General features: G+C 38.4%; 1 protein-coding gene across 1 annotated transcript in view; it reads left to right on the forward strand.

The window, feature by feature from the left end:
- The window catches only part of LOC140237496 (neurexin-4-like), a 75801-nt gene that overhangs the window by 42801 nt on the left and 9140 nt on the right, over positions 1-23860 (forward strand). The window contains exons 4-17 of the mRNA XM_072317423.1: positions 450-591; positions 1197-1406; positions 3409-3587; positions 9087-9370; positions 11073-11227; positions 12938-13087; positions 13996-14161; positions 16285-16391; positions 17062-17169; positions 18979-19188; positions 20131-20213; positions 20595-20799; positions 22334-22521; positions 23171-23399. Of these exons, the coding sequence (XP_072173524.1) occupies positions 450-591; positions 1197-1406; positions 3409-3587; positions 9087-9370; positions 11073-11227; positions 12938-13087; positions 13996-14161; positions 16285-16391; positions 17062-17169; positions 18979-19188; positions 20131-20213; positions 20595-20799; positions 22334-22521; positions 23171-23399 (2416 nt within the window). The remainder of the gene's footprint in view (positions 1-449; positions 592-1196; positions 1407-3408; positions 3588-9086; positions 9371-11072; positions 11228-12937; positions 13088-13995; positions 14162-16284; positions 16392-17061; positions 17170-18978; positions 19189-20130; positions 20214-20594; positions 20800-22333; positions 22522-23170; positions 23400-23860) is intronic.

A 23860-nucleotide genomic window follows, 5' to 3' on the forward strand; every position in this document is an offset into this window, starting at 1 on the left:
AGCTAATAGTTACATGCCTTTATTCAGCATGCCCATTTCACACTGAATATCAGAGCTCATGTAATTGACATCATATGAACATTTTGGTAAGGTGATGGAAACTAGATTTTCATGTCGCCATAAGCTAAAAGAAGCATCCCTTCTGAATTTGAATTGTTATAGATTGATGTGAATACCATACAGGGCAGAATATCTCTAAAACTGCATAGCTAAATCTGTTATTGTCATGTAGTCCCCTCTAGTAGAGGAAATACACTCTGTCCCTTGGATAGGACATCAAATAGAGGTCCCTTGTGTGAGCGAGTCACAAACCATGCACATAAAAGAACCTGCTTCATTCATTCATCCCCAAGAGCAGGGTGTTTAACCCAGTGAAGTGATAAGATGATCAGTTGTGATTCGATACCTCTAAATAAATGGCATTGAATTGAATTTCTGTCATCAAACAGATCTTTGATGGTAACAGCAACGATGACGGTGCGGTGAAGAACATGCTACCAGAAGCCCTCGAGGCTCAATACATTCGCTTCATCCCTGTCACAATCAGTTCTCGTACCTCCATGAGAGTTGAACTCTACGGCTGTCTCACAGGTGGGTATATGCTGCAGTGGTTTTTATTCCACCATCCATTGTCAACACTCATTTGCTGTCTTTTCATCATGGGAATGCTGCAAATCATCGTCATTATCATCATCATCATCATCATCATCATCATCTTCTCATTTCCAAACTTTAACTCACAGGGGTGAAAAGTGCCTCTGTGATGGGTTCCAGTATATCACGCCTGTCAAAAGAAATAAGCAAAATTTTGATAAAAACATATAAAAAAAAATGAAATGTAACCAAACAGGCATTTATTTATAAATTCCAAGAGTTTGTAACTATAACAACTTGTCAGGCAATAGGTAGGTGGTAATGTGAAACCAGAAACATTTGCGTCATGAAACTTTTGCAAAATGGAGTTGACGGCCTTTTTCGCAACATGAAACTTTTGTGAATTGCTGACCATGTAGGAATAATGAATAGAGTCTACATTCCACATACAAGTTACAGAGATTTGTGAAACTTTTGTGTGCATCTTACATTCACAAATCTTGGCTTCCTGCAAAATTTGTGAATGTTTCGAGCACACAAAAATTACTGGTTTTACGGGAGATGAGTCACCGTTCCTTTCCACAAACCTTAATTCCTCACAGGGGTGAAGAGTGCCTCCTTTGACGGGTCAAACTATTTCAAGTACGACCTGAGCTCGCCCAAGGAGACCTTGAAGCTGGAGGAGGAGCTCATCGACTTCCGCTTCCTGACCAGTGAGCCCAACGGCATCATCCTCTCCGGCTACGGCACTCAGCAAGACTACATCGTACTCGCCCTTGTCGAAGGCAAACTCCAGCTCAGTCTCAATCTTGGTGAGCCAGCACATGATCCTCCAACCACATACTTTTCCTTATTTCTATAAACCAAACAAAAAAACAAAAAAACAACAACACAAAAACAAACAAACAAAAACAAAACAAATCAAAATCAAATTTTTAAAACTCAGAAAAAACAATCTACAGACTGTACTGATTAAAGTGGAAATGGAAAATTGTAATCTGGCATTGTAGATAGCTGGTCAATTACATTCAAGTAGCAATTTTAATTGGAGGTCACTTGTCAAAGTCAAAGTTGTTACAGGTTATATGAGTGTGATTTGCGGTTTCATTGTGATATCTTTGACAATGGTGCATGACTTTTGTTTTAAAAATGTTCAGTAATAGTGGTATATATACATTCTTTGCATCTTTTTATGCATCAGGGCCATGGAAAAGGGTAATGGATGTTATTTGATATTGAGTCATACCACCATGTTAAGGTGCTGGAAGTGTTTTTTACAATATGTTTCTACCCACTGGAATCAAAGCTCTGTGGAATCAAACCTCAGCTATGGCATGATTATGTGCTCTATAATTCCTGAAGGGCACTCCAGCCAGGCTACCTTCTCATTGTCTGCCCACACCAACTCCAGTAACATCAGCATGCAATGTCTTTTCAAGGACAGGAGTGCTTGTGGTAGAATGTGAAACTAGGACCTTCATGTTTGTAGCACATGTGCAGTGCAGTAGACATTGACAATTCTGTGTACTATTTGTGCCATGTTATGTACCAAATAAAACAACAAGCTACAGTAAGCATATTAAGAGGACCAAATTGGCAGAAAGTTTACAGAATACAGCGTAACTGAAAGGTCAAAATATTGATAGTGACCCAGTGCTAAGATGTTGATACTGTATGTTTATATTTTATGTGACAACACAAACAACTGAGTTATCATTTCTCCTATCATTTCTAAAAATGCACTCACTGCAGAACTCTTGCAATATCGGTTTGACTTTGAAGTGCAGTACTAGATGTCAAATCATTTTTATGCAGGGCACTTGTATGCAACAACAACAAAAAAGTTGTGACAATTGAAACCAAAAGCAAGGAATTGCACACGTGGTTTGCTTGTCACCATGCTTTTAAGTGTAATTTATGACAGGTTTGGCTTTTGGAGGTATTTTAAATTTATGAGTTTGTGATAGTTCCGGCAATGTAAAGAGAACTGGGTGACAGATGCCTTTGTTTGAAAATGTTTATGCAGCTGCATCTGTGAAGAGATCGTATGTGAGTGCAAATTAGCAATAAAAGGTAATTCCTTTGGTATATTGATTCAACAATCTTTCTGTATGTGTAAGCCATTTTTAACATCATTCCAGATTTGCCAATGTAGAATTCTCTGCTTGTGTATACATTTGAAAAATCACATCTATCATTACCATCAATCAGTGTTGGATAATATTGTTTGCCATAATATGTTATCTGCTGTTACGATGGCAAAATGAGGTGTGTTTAGTGCCTAGTCTAATAATAGATCCATCTCTTAACCGGATTAGGGAGACAAAAAGAAATAGCGGTAGTCTGTTTGTTTGAGAAATTTTATATTATGGTATTCAAATGAGGTTTATCTCAATGGCAAATATGCTTTGCACCCTATTTTTTATTTTATCATTATTATATTATTATTATTTTTTTTTTTTGGGGGGGGGGGGGGAGGTGAGGAGGGAGGAGTTCCTTACCAGGTAACAGTTCATGTTTAGAAAAGATGATTCAGGCATTGATATTATAGGATTTATTATTATTATTTTTTTTTGCATATTAACAATTGAGGCAATTTAAGGTGTTGTAGTGCAGAAGGCAATAATAGTGTAATCCATTCACTAGAGAAAATTAGCTATGCAATGGGAAGTTGTGACTGTATGCACATTGTATTAAAATACATTGTATTAAGATACAAATCATAAGATAAGCTGTTTCACTTCAAATCTTAACCAAATTTAGTCATTCTTCAAACACACAGTTTTTTTTCCCCATTTTTTATCTGTCCATCAGGTTCTAATTCATACAAAGATGGTCATACCACACTGACCGTCGGCAGTCTTCTGGACGATAACCATTGGCATTATGGCAGATATGTAAGGAGAGGTCATCGCCTGACCCTCTATGTGGATGGATTAAAGGTCAAGGGTCACGCCAAGGGTGACTTCATGGTGCTCAATCTGGACAGAGAGGTAAAAGAACTATTCTGACTTTTTCATCTGTAGGTTTATGTGTGTCGTACAATGTGTTCAATCTGTTTACTAGATGTGCCCTTTGGTGTGAGATGTCAAGTGAATGGACCAAATATTGTATTTCTGAAATGTTTAATAATTGTGCATTAGAATATGCACATTTACATAAATGGTATGTGCATGCATAACTGTGCTTGTACATGTGATATTGGCATTGGAGTCATACCTGAATGTTTTCTGTCTCCAACATTACATACCTCTAAAAGAGAAATGTATTTTGTTGCCATTGCTTGCGCTGAAATAAGATTCCCTTACTTTCAAACGAAGAAAACAGTAATCATTGAGTGTACGAAGAGGGAAACGAGGTATAAATTGAACTTAAACAAGGAAACTGTAAACAAGTACTTTGCCAATGATGGAAACACCACCAGACAAGATGGCATGTTCTGCCAGAATCATTACGCCCATGACAGTCGAAGGGCCACTGCACTTTACCAGAGTTAGTTGGGAATGTACAGGGCTGTGGTGACTTAAGTAAATACAGGAAATGTCTTTATTTAAGACTGCCACGACTTCCCCTTTTGTATTGATGCTACCAACCCTAACAGTAATGAGTTCCCAAAAGGGCAAGCTCCGTAGACAAATGAAAGTGGGGAAAGTCAACAACGGTGACAAGAAGGGGGTGGGGTGGGGGGGAGGGGGAGGCCTAGGAATGTTACATCGAAACACAGAAATCTGGGAAAATGTTCAGGATAGGAGTTAGGCACTTATTCAACACATCGCTGCACAGGTTGTGCAAATCAATCGACCCTTTGAGCAGGCAGGGGCTGATCCCTGGAGCGGAGAAAATGGGGTTTGACAGCGGGCGTTAGGAATTAATGGATCGTAACAGGCAGACCTGATGTCAAGAGCCGGTGGATAGATTTTGCGGGATTCTCACCTTATTGCCGTTCGGCGAAAAACCTGAGATGACTGGTACATGTGTGTTTACACATGGAGAACTCATCCCCGACCTAGTTCGAGTTTGTGGGAGAACAGCAATGTCACCGTCATGGTAACATAAATAAATATCTGCATAAAACTCCAACAGGGACAGGTTGTTTTCAGTCGTATAGTCATATAGTGTGTTATGTTTCTCTTTCTTGGATAACAAGTTTAGCAACAACTATCCATTTGTATTTTCCTACCTGACTGTCAGCGTTTAACATTTGTCTTTGGATGTTAACCTTTATGTTTTTAATGATATGAGTGAAAGTAGCAGCATTGATATTTTGGAGGAGGTACAAAATAACACCAATGTACATTGTATGTCTGTATTTTTTAATTATCTAATCATGCTACGACTGCATTCTGAGACATTTCTAGAGACTGCATTTTCACAGAATTGCCTCACAATGCTTTGCTACACAGTTTTGCCTGTAGTAAAGAGGAATATGGGTTTTTTTGCAGTTGTTTTCTCTGACAGACTGTACGTATGCTCATATGTAGTGACAAAATAGGAGTGTGCATTGCATTGCATTGATGATCATAACAGTAGTTTGGTTGTGAATTATGCATCCAAAGCTGTCTCTCCTCGTAGTGACATCAGTTTATCGTAGCGTGAGTAATGACTGCACGTCTGCAAACACAGCGTGGTGAACTCGTTCTGGCGAGTGATGAGAATGAGAGAAAGTGTCTGGTGGAGATTGCTGGGGACAAACATATCTATTATGTATTGCCTGGTCAATTATAGAGTTGGCATGATCACTTTGCACGGGAGAAAGGAAGCGTTTCAAAGCCAGTTACCCCCCCCCCCCCCCCCCCCCCCCCCGCTCTCTGTCTATGCAGCATTCCCACTGTTACATGAATAGCATGAGCTTAACTTGTCTCAAAAGTGTAATACAACTGCATATATTCAACCCTGTCTGTCGCAAAGAAATTAATTCTATTCTCAAGCAAAAAGATCATTGATTAGATACTGTTGGCACCTTCCAGTCAGCTTAAGATGTTAACATCACATACTTGTGTGATGTTAGTGATTCATTTGAATACTTGTTATCAGAGATGAACATTAATGTTGTACAATTATCATATCAGTATATATATATGAATGAATGGAAAATAGGAAGCTATTAAACAAGAGCAAGTGAAATTTGTATCTGGTCTGGCTGGAAACTCTGGTTGAATACTTAAAGGGACTGTACAGTACTGGTTGAGGTGGGGATTCATGTTTTGAACATTCCTAAGTGAGATAATGAAAAGCCTCTTATGAAATATGAAAGAGCATGTAATTTTAAGAAGGATTCAATGTTTATTTGATGAAAATTGGTTTTCAAATAGCTGAGATATCCAAAAAAGTGCTAATAATAAAAGGCGACAGGCCACAACTTTATTAGGATCTCTTTGTTTCACCTTGTTTTTGGATATCTCAGCCATTTCAAAACCGATTTTCATCAAATAAACTTTTGATACCCCTTAGAATTGCATGCTCTTTGACTTCTCATAGAGTGGTTTCTGAATATCTCGCAAAGCGTTAAAATCTAAATCCTCACCTCGACCAGAACTGTACACACCCTTTACTGCAGCATGCAGAATGGACTGAATTGGTGTACTACATGTAAAATATTAAATTTGGGTATTCATTACCTCTTGACCTTAGGAAATTCTGGCCAGTAACTTATTTGAGGTGATGTTTTCAACTTCACAATTTTTTTTTTAATGTGCTTGTGATGGTAAATTGCTTTGTATATTATGGACACCATGACTTTGAATTGAAACTCATGCCAAGTTTTCCTTGTCATAATTCCAACTCACAAGAGGCTTGTTTCTTTGCTAGCCGCTCCCTTATCCAAATACTCTGACAACCATGGTTGGTAAACCACCAGTAGAGCAGCAAAAAACTCTCAAGGAGTTCTTCAACCATTTGGAATTTCCTTGCAATATATTGAAAGCTCTACCAAGAAACTTGTGTAGGTGATACAATTTGCCAGGGTAATGAGTTGTTTTGAAGTATTCTTTAGAGGATTTTGATCATAGTACACACTATTCCTGAAGCGCCCTCACTATGCAGGAGTGGGTAGGTAGAACGTTATGTGTATGTGATGATCGAGTTGTGCCCTAGCAGGTGTATTGAATTGCATACAGCTATAACAAGCTGCATGCAATTTGAAAATCTAAAGTATTGAAAACTTCCACAGAGTGACAATACTAGTAGCAGCCACATCCATGCATATTAAATGAGGTGATAGTACTGTGGCCTCAAAAGTCTCTTACTACCCTAACATCCAGTTGTAGCTAAACTTCCCATTTTGCTGTGCAACATAATCAATAAAACAAAAACAAAGCAAACCTTCTATCTTTCACATTAAATATTTGGTACAATAAGTTGATTAGTAAAAATGACAACTTCTGGGGTGCAGGGAAGGACTGTCTGCTGTTACTTTGTAGTTTAATAACAAAATTATAAACCAAAAAGTGTGATTTTGTGATAGTTTTGTATGAAGACGAATGGGAGAGTTGTTGAGAATATCATCACCTCAGCGTATTATACCCCTACCCACACATAGTTTTCATAATCATGTATGTACTGCTAATACCACTATTTTGTGAAAACATGTAGAATTTCAAAATTCTATGACATTCTTATTTTACATGTTCAATCTCAATGAAACTTTTTTTTTTTTGATTGAATGATGGCTTTTTCTCTGTCTGTTAAAAGTCAACTTGACATGGTGTGGCCATCGTGTTTTGATGACAGGAGAAATGAATGTGTTTGGAGAGGGAGTCTTTATATGACTAAGAAGAGGGGGGGGGGGGAGAGCAAACAAGCATCCCTTCTGGTTGAAATATTATAAAACTAAAAAAAAAAAAAAAACACCAGAAAACAAAAACAAAAACATGCTATCATTGCATGCAATCTAATTACAATCATCAGTATGTGCAGATCTACTCATAATAGCAAGCAATTTGTTGTCCATGGCACAACTTGTACTTATCACTCTGTAATGACCACATAACAATCTCATTGTAGGATTGATGAACAGAACATTTGGCACATAGGGAGGGCACATAATGGCACATATACCGACATGTAATTACACTTTTCTTTCTTCTCAGGGGGCCGGGGGAAATCATTGCAATTTCTTGATGTGTATTGATGTAAAATGCAAAGACTTTTCCAGTGGTTAGATTTCATTGCTTACAAAGTGCATTTGTGTATGTGATTTTGCAATAAGTAATGGCCAGCCCCGAATGTATTATCAGAGAATCAATAATGACAACATATATTACGTAGAGAATACAGAGGGCATTTGTAATATTTTGTAATATGTGTGATGTTGTCAAAGGTTGTCAAATCCCCATTTTTACCAGAGGGGTAGCAGCTACACATGTACATTCCTCATAACAACATACTTTTTGTAGTGTTGCTGAGTTCATGCCTTTCTAATAAATCAAGGTCCAGTTTCTCTTGTGCTGGATGTGCTGACTCCCCAAGTCCCCTTTCTAATCACACTGATTGGTTAGGATCACACAGGCAACATGAGCATTCTACCTCATGTCTTCGATATGCGGCAAATGTACCAAGCATATCAAGTAGCATAACACATGCCTGGGAGCACAGGTTTAGTGTCATAGCTGCACATGGGGTGCTTTGTTTTACACAAGGTCGTATGTGTACTTATGTGAGAACAGCTAATTGTTTTTTTTTTTTTTACATTCTTATAAAGGTATGAGATTAACCCGTTGAAGACGAGTCCCCAGTATACTCGGGCAGGGGTCCATGGGAAATGCGTGTTGTAGCAAAATCAGCCCATCCTCAACAGGTTAAAAATGTTATCACCTTGTGAAATGTAAGCATAGAACTGCCAACTAGCTGGTGTATTTTTATGGTATTTGAAATGCAGCTGATTTTTTTTTTCTTCATCATCAAAATTAATAATATATGTTTTTGATTTTTTGGCATTTTTTCCTGAACTTTGGTTTTACAGCATATATGTAGTATCTATGCAGTGCATTTTTTTTTCAATTTTCAAATGTAAATGTGAGTTTTGCTCTCAAAATGTTTCTTACTCTGCATCTACTTACCCTTTTTTCTCTGTACTTAGCTACTTTCAGGTGATACTTGATTTTCAAACCCAAAGAATGATACAATTGTATAATGCCCAGGTGTTCACTGTTTAAAGCCATTGTGCTGAAAAATGATAATTCGAAAAACTAAAAAGCTTCCCCCCCCCCCCCCAGGATAGGATTTCATCGCTACTTTGGTACAGCTGAAGTGCCCTGATAAATCATAGCAACTAGAAAATTCTGCTCCTATGTCGACCAACTGTCTTCTGGGAGAATTTTGTGATAGAAGTCACAGGAGTGAAACTTTGCCACGTGATTGGTTATGTGTATGAGGTTATAGTAGTTATGTATTTGCCTTTAGATATTGGAAATAAAAAGACCATGATGTGTGAAGAGTGAAATCGAACCAACATGTGTGTTTTTTTTTTTATGTCTATTGAATTTTCACTACAGATAACAGTAGGTGGAGCATCGGAAGTGGCAAAATCTCTCCACAATGTGAACGAGAACTTTGTTGGCTGCCTGCAGTTGGTGAGAATCAGCAACACGGCCGACCCCAGCCAGCTTGGCATCGCTCTGGACATCATCAATGTGGTCATCGTCGGAGGTAGGACAGCTTTCTCGGCCGTAGGCAGCGTCATGGAGGGCTGCAGCAGCTCCAGCATGACGACAGTGACCTTTCCGACGGTCGAGTCCTACCTGAAGTGGACAGTCCAGGGCTCCTTCAACAACTTCACGTAAGTCTTGGTCAGACTTGTACATTCCTCCTTACAAGGCATTGGAATAAAACATTGTGTAAAATTGCATTGTTTACACCGTCATGATGAGCAACAATTTTTCCCTCCATATGCCATGCATTCAAACCTATGTGTACTTTACCAAATGTCCAAATGTGCAGACCTCCTGTTTTCGAAGACGGCTATAAAGCGGATTTCCATCAGAATCCTTTGTTGTGTCTAAAGACAGCATGTCATTTCTATGCTGTGGTGGGGATTTTGGAATACAGGCCTGACTGTATCATACAGCCAAGGTTTTTGGGTATATTAACGTTAGGTAGGGAACGTGGTCACATTAATCATTTGTGTGTTTGTTATTGATATTCTCAAGTGACATCAAATGTATTAAACAACCCATTTCAACCATTATTATCTCATTTCATAAGAATTTGTCTTCTTGTTCATGTGTGCTTGTGTCTATTTTTTGTATGTTAATTGCAGTTGTTATGCGTTGTCACAAAAAGCAATTTCATCAACAGATACAAATGTGTCTTTGTTGTTTGTCTATTTCTGCAAAACAACAAGTATTACATGAACAGCTAGTTAGATCTGGCACTTGCATCAGAAGATGTTCAGTAGAAGTCTAGCCTCTAATGTATGCTTTGTATATGAGATTCTGATTAGGGGGCACTCGAGTCACTTGACGCCTACTTAAATTGCAATCTCATCACACGCCTGTCATTACAATGTTTCTCTCTGAAGGCTTTTATGTGTAGTGAAACCCAAACAGGAATGATGTTATCTGTGTTGCATTAGATGCTCCAGATGTAATTAGTTGACAGAGGACTAGAAGATAAAGGTTATGATGTGACAAGTATATATTTATCGATACCTTTATATGTCTATCTATCCATCTATCTATCTATCTATGTCTATCTTCAGATCTATCGATCTATCTTTCTATCTATCTATCTATCTGTCTATCTAGATCAGTCTATATTTATCTATGTCTATCTATCTATCTATCTATCTATCTGTCTGTCTATCTATCTATCTATCTAGATCTGAGATCTATCTATGTCTATCTATCTATCTATCTATTATGCATACATGCACTGTAAATCACAGTGACATTTCAAAAGTCGCCTTTTAGAACAATGAGTTGTATTACTGCTTGAGCAGTGACATTTCATTTTGCCTTCCATTTTCTCATTAGTCCAGCAGTGTTTATTAGCTGCTATACTGTCTCTTACTTTGTCATCAGGAGTGAAAGTATTGACAAAAGCAGCTGTTTGTGGCAAGAGTTCCTCGTTGGCACATTACCTGGTCATTATGCTTACCTTAATTGCTCTAAAATGACAGTTATCACAGTGGAGCATGATCTCATGTTGTCATTTCATTGCCTTAATTATACTCATGGTTAGTCATATCCACTACATTTGACAGTTAGAGTTACAGTTGAGCTGGTATAGGAATAGATTGATAAAAAAGAAGGCGGAAATGTTTTCTTTTTATTATGGTATTTCAAAAGTAGACTTATGGGGTCGTAATATATAAGTTTCATCCTTGTCCAAACCTCTAGGCCATTGTAAAGTGATTTATCATTGTTTCATTCTGCCATCCTCTCTCACTCTCACTCTTTCTGTTTCTCCTTCACTATACTTATCATCCTGCCAATATGCTGGTGAATATGGCTCATTTTCATCCTCTGATTTTTTTCCAGAATTCACTTGAGATTCCGGACGTTCGACGACAACTCGATGATCCTCTACAACGCCATGGCCAACGGCGGGTTCATCGTCCTGGGACTCCGTGATTCTGTGTTTATTGTTTCCCTCAAGACCAGTGGTAATGGACAGGCCAGTGACATCCCCACAGGTGAGAGTGACCACTGACCACCAGCTGAGATCTGTGAGACATAATGTTAAGGGGTAGTTTCTTTCACTGATATTCATGGTGAAATTTATTCATTCATTCAATTATATCTCACACCCCTTAAGCGGAAGTTGAAATCCTTTCTGTTAAACCCTCTCTGATTTTTCGCTTTTATTAACCAAGTCCCAACAACCACAGGGTTCATCATCCAACCATCAATCAATTAATCTCTGAATTTATTATAATGAAATAGCCATCATAATCTCTGCACGGCTGTATGCAGCCACCAGCTGTTTGAAGCACCTCTTCAATTCCCTCTTCAATTTCCTCTTTCGTTTCCCTCTTTCGTTTCCTTGATCAGCGTGTAGGCATTCTCTTTCTTCTTTCCTTACTTCCTTCCTTTTTTCCATCTATTTTGTTGAGTCGTGTCACGTTGCTTTGTGTCTCCTACTTTGTTTCGTCTTGTCTTAAATTAAACTTGTGCTAAGCATATGCAAATAAGTATTTCATTAGATTTTTCTTGAGGGGTTCACAATCTACAAGCTTGCTTTTTAGTGGACCTCTCAGTTCTTTTTTTTTTCCAACTGAAACATAACCTTGTATTTTTTTGCGTGTACATGCATGTAACTTTATTATTGTATCATTTGATATCATTTGCAAGATGTATGTACACGATTGTGATATGATTCCTAATTTATACTGTGTTATGTTCTGTGGGAAAAAGGAGAAGAATATAATAAAATGAAATGAAATGAAAATGAAAGATATACATAGACATGTACATCAAAGATGTGCAATAACAAAATACGAACGGCACCAAGGCATGTTTCTCCAAGTGAAGAAAAGGAAAACGGTAGTGTTTTCTAGTCTTTTTGTATGAATAGCACCAGTGCGCTTAGAAACACCAGTATGAAGCGCCATATAAATGCAATTATTACTATTATTATATGTGCAGGATACGAGGCGAGGAGATGAGAAAGGTCCTTGATCTATCAAAGGTTGACCCCTACGTACTGCACCGTACAAATTTGCATTACAAAATTTGTGCAACATGACAAGAGTGATATAGCAAGGATCAAAGAGGAAAAATGAAGTAATAACAATGTTTTGCTAATAATGAATGAACCAAAATTGTGATAATAACAAACATTGCTCTCTGTCTCTGGTGTCTCCTATGTCATGTGTATAGTAGCTACATTTTTAACGAGGGAGTGTCATTACATGAACTTTCATATTTCATTTGTTTTTTGCCTATATAGTTGTAGCATATCACAAAATGTTGGGTATTCCTTTGTGTTTCATGTACACGGCGGAGAAACCTGTACATTTCAGTTTCATGTCTGGGTATCAGATAATGTGAGGCTGTGGTGGAAAGAAAAGAAAGAATATATATTTACTTCAAGGTCCATTGATGATGTTACCTGTCAGATTGGATTGTAACATTACAGTTTAGAGAATATCCCTAGAATGCATGTAAGCTACTCATCTTTAACAGATCCTTTTTTTTTTAATGACTGCATGAAATCTGCCTGGTATGAATTCAGATGTAACATCAAAGGCAGACAAACTGAGAAATTCCTCATGAACTGCCAATGCCAAGCCTGATTTCATCAGCTTGTTTGGTTATTGAAATTGTCATTGGTAGAAATAAGGTCATGCCATCAACATATTCTGCTGTTGCTTATTCCATTCTGTCTTTTTCTCTTGTTGCAGTACTTGGTTTAAATGATGGTCTCTGGCACAAAGTACGGGTGGAGGTAGCCAATGGCCAGTTGATTGTCACAGTGGATGGCGTTGACCGCCGCAGTTCACAAGACACAAGTTTTGTCTCCACCACGTCGGAATTCTACATCGGTGGAAGCAGTGAGTACAGTCCCCAGTGTTTCATTCTCATTTACACTTGCTGGGTTTCTGATGTCATGTAACATTGAGGAGTACAGATAGGTGATTGAATGCCTTTCTTGCTGGACAGGAGGTAAATTGACAAGACTTTTCACTCATGATATAATTTATGCTTGTGTGAATTGATCTAGATGTACTAAGTATTCTGACTCTTCTTGTCTACTTGTCCACAAAGATGTCTTTGTTGGGTCTTTTTTTTTTCACACGCTGCAAATCATCATAATTTTTATTTGTCAATACAGTCAAACCTTTCTATAGCGACCACCGTCTGTAGCGGCGACCTACCATATGTGACCACTAAACACGATTCCCCCCAAGAGAAAGGCCATGTAAACAACCCTGTCTATAGCATCCACCTGTCTACAATGGCCCCTTTTTTCATCTCCCTTGGGGTGGCCGCTATAGACAGGTTTGACAGTATTACAGACCTTGCTTTATTAGGAACACATCAAACTTTGTTAGACATATTCTGAGAAGTAGAATGCTGTATAAGCTGTTATTTTCGCGATTGTTAAATTTTCGTGAATTTCGCGAATCACCGTTGGATCGCAGATTTAACAACACACGAAAATGTTTCAAAGTGCCCGGGTGATAGTGCATTAATGTTAACATCGGTGTCAATTCACGAAAACAAAATCTCGCGAAACTGACTATGGTCTCCTCATTTGCAAAGATATCTGTACGCAATAATAACAGCATATACAGTATCATATGGAAAATATTTGTGATATAATTTACAGCATGAAAAAATCAGAATAACAAGGAAAAAGATGATGGAGGTACCAGCTGAAAGAAGTGCTGTTGTTCTTACAAATCCTTTTGTGCTGAGTTCAATGTATTAATTCAATCATATTAATTCTTTCATTCAGCCATTCCAGTGATACACGAGCCCTATCTGGAGGGATTTCGAGGCTGCATCAGCGAAATCCACCTGCAGAACGTCGCGGTCGACATCACAAGCCTGGAGTCCGGCTCTCTCCCGGCGGGAGTCGTCATGGAGGGCTTGCAGGTGGACACCTGTGCACTCTTTGATTGGTACGTGATGACTGATTGGTGGATTGATGACGAATTGGGGGGAATGAGACATCGAATGCATGTAGTCACTCATATATGCCCGAATCTTCAGAATGCTCTCACATGACACTTACATGATACATGTAGATGTGTACTGTAAGCACACAAGCTGTATTTACTATAGGCAAGGCTCAGCATTAGTGGTGGCCCGGTGGCTCTGGGCCACTAAAATTGATCTCTGGCCACCAAATTTTGCCCGAAAAAGGTTATCTTTTGGTGGCCCAGTAGCGCAACTGATATTCTAAATGGGTTTTTATGTTTTTGTTTTTGTTTTGTTTTGGGACAATACATTTTTTTTTTTTTGGGGGGGGGGCACCAAAATTGAACGTTAACCTTTTTAGGATTTTAGTGGCCTGAACAGGCCACCAAAGAAAATAGTTGGAGTCAAGCCCTGCTAAAAATTATGTGTTTTTATCACAAGTACATCTACAAAAAGAACCATGACTGAGTCTCTTATCAGAATGAAGACACTGGTGAAAATAATGCAGTGCCTACTCTTTACCCCATGACTTTAATCATTTGCACTCTAACTAAGGTTACTGAAAGAAAGAAAATTGCCTGGCCTTGAAGAGTTACAGTAGATATAAAAACAAGTTTTTCTCATGTCATAAAAGAAAAAGCTGCATGCTGTGTATTGCAAATACTGCAGTATGGTAATCATGCAAAATAGTGCCCTTGCTAAATGTCTGATGGCAATGTGAAATAGTGAAGAGATGTGTGACTGCTCCAGGGTACACAAAACCGTTTGTATATGAGGCGAAGGTACTTCCTGTCCCCTTTCCCACCCTTTTGCCCTAAGTTTTTGCTGTTAGCCATTCTTTATATTATATTTTCCATCATTGATTAACCTGTTGTCATACTTAGTTTGATTTTAAAAGGTGTATGGTATTCATCCCATTAAATGCATCTTCTTACGAGTGTGTGCATTCTCTAGGGAGACAACTGCTCTCTGTTATGCACAGCCTGTGGACACCTTTGACCATAATTTATGTGGCCTGAAGTCATTTAATTGGAAAACATAATTTGAAAATCAGTTTAAACATGTAGCTAGATACTTGTTACATTGGGTACCTACAATGTGCATTGTGAAAGGCTCAAACATACCTTGCACTGTAAGACCGTCATGTTTGAATTCCCATCCTGTGATTCAGTTGATCCTCTGCTCCGTGGATCCCAGGAAGAATGGGGGGAAGGCCTCTGTCGGGTCACAGGTGGGATTCTCGGATTAGCAGGATTCTGTCGACACAGGATGTGAATTTGGGCATTAAAGTGGATCATCCAGCCAGTCTAAGACCCAAGAGCAATTAAATCAAGGATAATCTACTCAGATGATTCATGACATGACTAAATTTAGATGATTTACTGGGGACTGTTAGAAGACAAGCTTTTGATATTTCACTACTCTGAGCCCCAAAGAGGTCAGGATGCAAAAGCTATTGATGTATGACAATTTGTTCAAAATCAGACAAGTGATTGGAAGAAAGTTATTCTGATTTCTGATGTCTGTAAATCACTTTTTGTAATGTCACCATGCGTCAAGATACTTGTTGAATTTAGTTAGAAAAAGATAAAAAGCTTTGATTTCAAGACTATCTATTTCACCCCCCCCCCCTTCCCCTTGAGAATATGTTCCTGGGGATTGCCAAGGATATCAGTCATATTTCTGTTGAATAGTGTCATGAAGGCAGTCTGTTATGTTTTATAAATGAAATATTGCAGTAGAGTTATAATTAACAAAGTGATGTCAAAACCACATGACCAGAGTCTCATGACCAATATCATGTGACCAAGATAACTCTTTTGGGGAAATTTAGTGATGCCTTGTTACGTGACTTCTGACATTCACACTCCCTGGTGACCAAAAATCATGCGGTATCCTTTGTGTATGTTAGATTTTGCATATATATATATATCTTTGTAATTTGCAACTTTTACTGTACTGCATTTATTCAATTTAACTTTTTTTTTTTGTTCTCCTGAAGTATACCATTTTAACTTTTGGACAGATTCAACAGGAAGCTGTGAATTTACTCTGTTATTTTTGGTGCTCATTTGTTCTGGTCTGTCAATGTCATAAAATCTAGGTGCAGCCCAAATCCCTGTGAGCACGGTGGAGTTTGTTCGTCGGACTGGGACACGTTTGTATGCGATTGCGCTGGGACTGGCTACGGTGGAGATGTTTGCCATTCAAGTAAGATGTCAGAGCAAAAGTGTAATGTCCTGGCCGCTGTCTTGGCCACATATTTCATTTTATGCCAGTGAAGGATAATGAACAAAGTTTTCTAAGCATATGGCAAAGCAAGGATTGTGTCAATATTAAATACAAACTAAAAAGTATCTCTTGTAATCTTAGAACATCAATTCAGCTGAGAAGAATTATTCTTCTTGCTGAGTATTCCACAATCATTGATAGTGTGAATTATTGTCAAGATGGACTTTGTTGTAGTAGCTTTTGATATTAATGATTATTGTTGTCATGTTTGCACTTTTTCAGTTTCTTTTACCATTCAAGTAGTAGATAGAGTAGTTGATTTCTCTTTCATTTTGCTACTTCTGTTTTAACTATAAAAAGAATTTGATAGGGATAGAAGTTTTGGAAATAGTAGTGGTAGTATAGTACCAGTACAGTGACCCCCACTGGAGGAATCATGGAAACAATTTTTTTTTTCTCATGCTCAAACCAAGGCACCCATTATAGCAGTGAGCACTGTAGTTTCTAGTAGCAATGACTCTCGCAAGAACAATAACATGAATGATATATATGATTACCAGTGCTCAGAAAGTTACACTCATGGTATAGAAGGTCACTGTAAAAATGATGGGAAAAAAAAATAAGAGCATATTTTCATTTCTAATTTCAGCGGATTATGACCACCTGTGCGAGCACGTTGGACTGGTGGGAGAGCACATAGTGGACGTTGATGGCAGTGGACCTCTTGACCCCTTCACTGTGACCTGCAATATTGATGGTGAGGATGTGGTCAGATTGACCTTACATATTACTCTCTCCCTCACTGGACCTCAAAGTGTTTCATTTATCCACACACATCATGCTGACCTTTCATTTTCTTTTAGATAAGTTTCATGTTGATGGTCCTTGAGAATGGGATTTATACTGTGAAATTTCTGTGTGATCATGTCAATCTGTAGTACACTTGTATTTATAAGTGATTCACTTTGTATTGTGCACTTTTAATCTTTTCTGAATGTATGATTCTCACTCATGTTACTTCAAGTGATCATGGTGGAATTGAGTGAACTATTGGCTTTGTTTTATCATGATACTCTTACCTGGAGAGTGTGTAGGAGATATTTTGGTGCAGATTAGGTCTTTGCAAAGGGAAATGTGAAAATTGTCGAAACAGTTCAGATTTATCAGATTAATAAATTTGTTTCTGACTAGTGAAAGTTTCTCGTCAAAGAGTGACAAGTTGCAATCCACATTAGGGTAAAAGTATTTCTTTGAGAGCGTAGTTTACTCACTGTGATCATAAAAATGCAAGTAGATGTCACAGGAATCAATGTGCATGTTTATCACTTTGATGTTTATTTGAAGGTTCAGAAACTTGAGATCAAAGCAGTAGGATTTGTTAATTGTCGTAAAATATGGGGGAGGGGGGATAGAATAAAAAAAGAAAGAAAAAGAACTACTACCTGGACATATGAATTTGTATTCATTCATGGAAAGAGATTTGTGATAAATGGGGCATAGCATGACGTGTGCCCTTGTGAGATGATTGTAGCAGGTGGACTGAGGGAGAGTAACAAATCAACCATGTTGTATTAGGTATTGATTGAATCAAGAGACCTTGAAATGTAATTACTCCCTGCCTGAATGGACGCCCCTAATGTGCCATTCCATATCCCAGAATGCTGTGCACATATCTATGAGAGATAAGCTGACTAAGTCTGATTTGCCAATCAAATTGGGCAGTGTTTAATCTAATTAGGTGAAAATCCTATAAGTGCCCAATTATCGATTTAAGTAGAGCGTGATTACCGTGCCAAGTAGAGTAATTCTGTATCTCCATTTCTGGTTTTGCTGTATATTACAGTCTTTACAGGATCTAGCTTTTATTTTATTTTACATTAACAAGGCTGTTCCTGGAAAATCATTATCTCATTCTATTCTTGAGGATGATTATGCAACTGGGTTGATGACTTGTTTATTTTTGAACACAATTTAGATGAGACTGAATAATAATAAATAAAAGATGATAATGATAATGATGATAGTAATGATACTGAAGAATGTTATAATGATGATGATGATGATGGTAATAATAATAATGATAGTAGTAGTAATAATAATTATATTATTAATAATAATAATAACAATAATAATAATAAAAAATAATAATAATAACAATAATAATAATAACAATAATAATAACAGTAATAATAATAACAATAGTCGGAAGAAGAAGAATGGGAAGATAGATGAAAAACAGTCACAATGATGATAAGAATGAACATAATTTCCTTGTGTGACAAGATTTGTAATGTAGAGGGAGCTCATGGGTAGAGTAAATGAGGCACTGAACTTAGAAACAGGAGAGGATGACGTTGATACCCTGGTAGCTGTATTCCATCCATAAACAAGCTATATGTAACCCACTTTGTCCCTCTTGACATTGGTGAAAAAAATGGGCCAGTGGTGCTGGTAAGACCCTGTTGACAGTATCGCCAACACTGATGACACTATTCCATTATCATATTCTTGAATTGAAATCAAAAGAACAAATACATTGTTGCCATTTTGTGACTCTTTGCTTCAGTGAACACTGGCTACCACTGGACAGAGGTCAGTCATGACACGGAGACCACAATGAACGTGCCTTCTGGCCACGAGGCACCGGGGTCTTTCAGTCGAGAGATTGGGTACGAGGCCTCGCTGGACCAGATGCAAGCCCTGATTGAGAGCTCAGAAGCATGCAAGCAGTTCATCCAGTACCAGTGTACCAACAGCAGGCTTCTAAACTCGCCAAGTGAGAAACACTGTTTAATGGTTTTTGTTGAATCTCAGCTTTCTGATGTTTGTCAGTTTTGTGCCAAATCTGAGCTTTCATGTTTAGTGTCAGCTTTATGTCAGATCTCAGAGGACATTTTGCATGATGAGGAGAATGACAAGGCATTCTTATATCTCCTCACTTTGACTGATTGATAATTGGCAGATTCACTGTGCTAAATAGAGATATGAGATGAGTAATATTTTTTGGTGAAGGTCAAAAGAACACGCACAAATGCTTTGAAGATTTAGCCGTATTGGCGTTAACCAAAGATGACAATGATTTTTGTTCCCTTTTTGTAAAAATGAAATTTAAAAATGACAAGAACAGATAGGAACAATATACTGCTGATCTTTCTCTTTCAACTATTCCCCCCCCCATTTTCAGGGAGGGGAGGGACTGTTTAGGAAATGATGGTTGCTACTGCTGAAAATGTAGAGCTAGATGGGATGTGTGGAACCAAAGTTTGTTATGCGCATCACAAACACAACAGATTAGATGATCAGAGAGCAGAAAATGTCCAGAACTTTGGAGGAATTTACATTTCTTTCCTTTTGGTCCTCTGGTCCTAGGATGAATGCAAGGAGTATATTACTTAGTATTCCTGTATACTGTCTGCTGTAGAGGATATAACTTGTGGTATAGCTGAGAAGTTGTAGGCATGCTGTCAACCACACTGAGATTTACATGTCTGACAAGTATTTTGTTGCCACATATTACTCAGTTTGTTAGGGCATTATAAATATACATCAACACACGCAGCCAATATATGATGCGTACATTGTGTGACTGTCTCGCTGTCTTCTAGGCACCTCCTGTTAAGCAAGTAGTGCGTAAACAGTAATGCCCCATACTTGTATACATAGAAGAGGAGAGAGTAGTTTATACCATTTTGTCATGGTATGTGATCTTTTCACCCAGGTGGTCCTGCGTATGGCTGGTGGGTAAGCAGACACGACCAGATGATGACAAACTGGGGTGGGGCAGCAACAGGAACTGGAAGGGTGAGTTCTTCCTCTAGGGTGGGGCTCCTAGACCCACTAGATACCGCAAAAAAAAAAAGGGCAAATATATTATATATATATGTATATATGTATATATGTATATATATATTTAAGTTGATTCCAAGTTGATAGCCCACATTCAAGAAAATTGGCCAATGTATATGGATAAAAGATGTTGCATTGTAATCTTTTCAGACTTTTAAGCTTGTTATTCACATTTGCATTTTATCTTCTATTCTTTGAAGCTGTCATGGCAGTATTAGCAGATTGGCTTTTCCTTGCTTGAATAAAAGTCTGAATCCTTCTTTTGAAAATATGTTTCACCAGTTTTCACCTTTTTCTCTCAAATATACATGGTCCTCTCGCTCTCTTTCTAATCAGTGTGCCTGTGGAGTTGGGATGACCTGTTCCCCAGACAGCTCCAAGTATTGTAACTGCGATGGCAGCAACACCAACAACCAGGTGGATGAGGGAGATCTGACCGACAAGGAGAACCTCCCGGTCAAGGAACTCCGGTTTGGAGACACGGGGGATGCCGGCTCCAGAGCGTCTTTTCAGCTGGGCAGGCTGATGTGCAGAGGAGATGGTGAGATGATGGTTTAATGGTCACACACAACCCTTGCATCTCTTCCCTCCCCCTTTCTTAACTCTTTATATGCCATGATGGGAACTCCCTGTGTGCCACGTTATTCTAAGACATCAACGCAGCTATGCTTTTAGAAAACATTCTCTTTTTAAGATCAATGTTACTTTATACATTTCTGTTAAAAGCTGGACATGTTGTGTGTAAAGTTGTAGAGAAAATGCCAAGCCTTGCTTTGAAGTAAAGTGTATGACAAATCTATTATTGCTTTTCTTTCAAATGACTTGCAGCTATATTACTGTAAATGCATGAATTTTGCATACAAAACAGTGACAGAAACTTAGAGTTTTCATGGAAATCCAGTAGGGAACACTGCTTGCTGGTCGGTCACCACGTAAAATGCTACCCATATGTGAGAGGAACGGAATCGCGAGAAACAGTTTCATTGTATTTTGGCATTTGGCGATTTATTGATCGGTTTGGACGGGTTTGTGAGTTTGAGCAGAATATGCAAAGTTGGCACGCTGTCGACTGAGTCGGGCGTGCGAACGTGGCACATAAAGAGTTAACAAAGTGGAAAGAAAGAAAATATTAGTAAGTATTCACGTCCTTCAAATTCTTTTTCCAGAACTAGATTGAATGATTCTTTGATCCTGATTTGATTTCATCCATCTGAAAGTTGACTATTTGAGCATCATTGCAGTGCAGAGTTCATAAAGACTCTATATAGCATTACAGTAATGACTGCATCTTACTGCTATGCAATCTGGATGTGAAATGGACACAAGTTTTGATGAAGTAATTCTACATTTGAATGAATAAAACGTTTTAAAATCAGTTTATTTCAGAAATGAAGAAATATTGAGTGCTAACTTGCACACACACCAATAATTCAGTAAATCACTATTCACTAATTTTCTTGTTCCATTTATCATCCCCAGGCATGAATTACACATATGATAGTTTTTCCCATAATTAATTCATATATCATTAGCTATATTTTTAAGCAAGCATACAGCAGTACGATATCTTTTTGGTTTCATGACCAAGAATCAAACTCACATTGAAGATGACATGAAGTAGTATGCAAAAAAAAGAAAACAAACCTCAGAGAGTGATGATGATAATTGTCAGCAAGTCTTCCCAATCCAATACTATTGTATTCATTTGCTGTAGTATCTTTAAGACCTGATAACAGCACCTTAGAACATAACATATATCATGCATGACATGACATTTGCTCCTGTGACAATTGCTCTGGTCTTATTTCTCCAAGGATTTAGGGTCAGGGTTAGGCTTGTGATAGGGTTTTAGGTTTAGTTTGATATGAGGATTATGATTAGGGTTATGGTTATGTTTGTGGATGGAATTACTGTTTGGGTAAGCATGCAGATATTTCATGATAGCAATTGTCAAAGGACCAAATGTCATGGAACCATCATGCACACATACAAACAGGAGAATGACAAGATGACATGTATGACTCAGTTGAATGTATTTCCTGACAATCTGTCCTCTCTCTCGTACCGCTTTCCAGTGCATGAGGACAACATAGTATCCTTTGTAGCCAAGGAAGCCCACCTGGCCCTATCAGTGGAGACCACACCCCAGGGAGCCCTGGACATCACCCTGGACTTTAAGACCACCGTTGACCCGGCAGACAGCAGCAACCCGTCGTCAGGGGCAGTCTTCTTTGCTGCCAATGCCGATGAGGGCCTCATTGAGGTGAGTGAGTGACAGGTAGGAAATGAAGTAGTAGCATTTCTGTGCCAGAATGATAGAAACCTTGTTCTGTGCAGACTGCAGAATGTAGAGGAATGTCTGATGTTGAAACTTGGGCTCCATTGGCACTAGATTTTACTAAAGGAAAACCATATTTTCTTCTTTTCTTTTTATTTTTAGTACAGGCAGGTGCTGGGCAAGGCTGAATTACCATGTCTCTCTAATAAGCCATCATTTTTTTCTTTGTTATAGTTTTGCAGTTTTCAAATCCTAGGAATTGTCTACTATCATGGATTTGAACATTTATTTATTTAAAGATTGCTGAAGTTTTTGCACTGCAAAGTACAAGTTAATTTTTTTGGAATTGTATTGACTGAGAGGTATTCTTGGTGTAGACTGAAGAGTGAGCTTATTTTGACAATTTTCTTCTTTTTTTATGTAAATATTTTTCACAGAATGGAATCTATTTTTCAGTATTCTAACTGTCTTTTACCTGTGGTAATATTTATCCAGGAGTTCAGCCCTTTAGAGATATCAAAGTAATGACCTCATGTAATCATTAATTGAAATGCAAGATGAACCTGGCTTTCATTTCACAGGATATGTCGAATGACGGCATTCATGGCCGAATGATTTGTCTTGCTGTTTGCAGGGGCTGCTCATCAATGCTCGAACGGTGCAGCTCAGGTTCGACTACGGTGCCGACCTCACGACGATCTCCTCGACGGTGCAGGATCCCCTCAATGACAATGACTGGCATACCATCCGGGCCAACTTTGACCGCAAGTCAGTCTGGTTGCAGGTGGACAGGAACAGCAAGGAGACAGTGACCTTTACCAGGCCAGAGCTGACCCTTGAACTGACCAGTGCACTTTACATAGGTAGATGTCTTGTGTCTCTTCTATCATGTCTATGCCAATGATTTGTGTGTGGGATTTGTGTGGGGGGGGGGGGGGGGGGGTTTGACTTGAGGTGCTGGTAGTTAGAACAGGGGAGCAGTAGGGGGCAGACAGGAAGCAGAACAAATTTTCTAGATTTTAATAACATGTTTGGACAAGTGAAGCAAATATTACCATCATAGCCATGCAGATCACGAGAGTTGTATTTTTTGGTCCCACAAATGTAGCCAAGACTGTATTGGATAACTGCAATGACACATTAATGCTTACCCTGCAGTTTTTATTTCATCATATGCATAAGCTCAGTCAGATTATATGACTTATCTGGGCAATCAATGGTATAGGGGTCTTTGTAGATATCATCTTGTTTATGATGGTTTGAAAAAAGTTCAGGTGAGGACTGTTTGCTGCTGGTGTGAATATCTTTCATGTCTTTTTTTCTT

The sequence above is a fragment of the Diadema setosum genome, chromosome 14, assembly GCF_964275005.1.
Source record: "Diadema setosum chromosome 14, eeDiaSeto1, whole genome shotgun sequence".
Classification (NCBI taxonomy): Eukaryota; Metazoa; Echinodermata; class Echinoidea; order Diadematoida; family Diadematidae; genus Diadema; species Diadema setosum.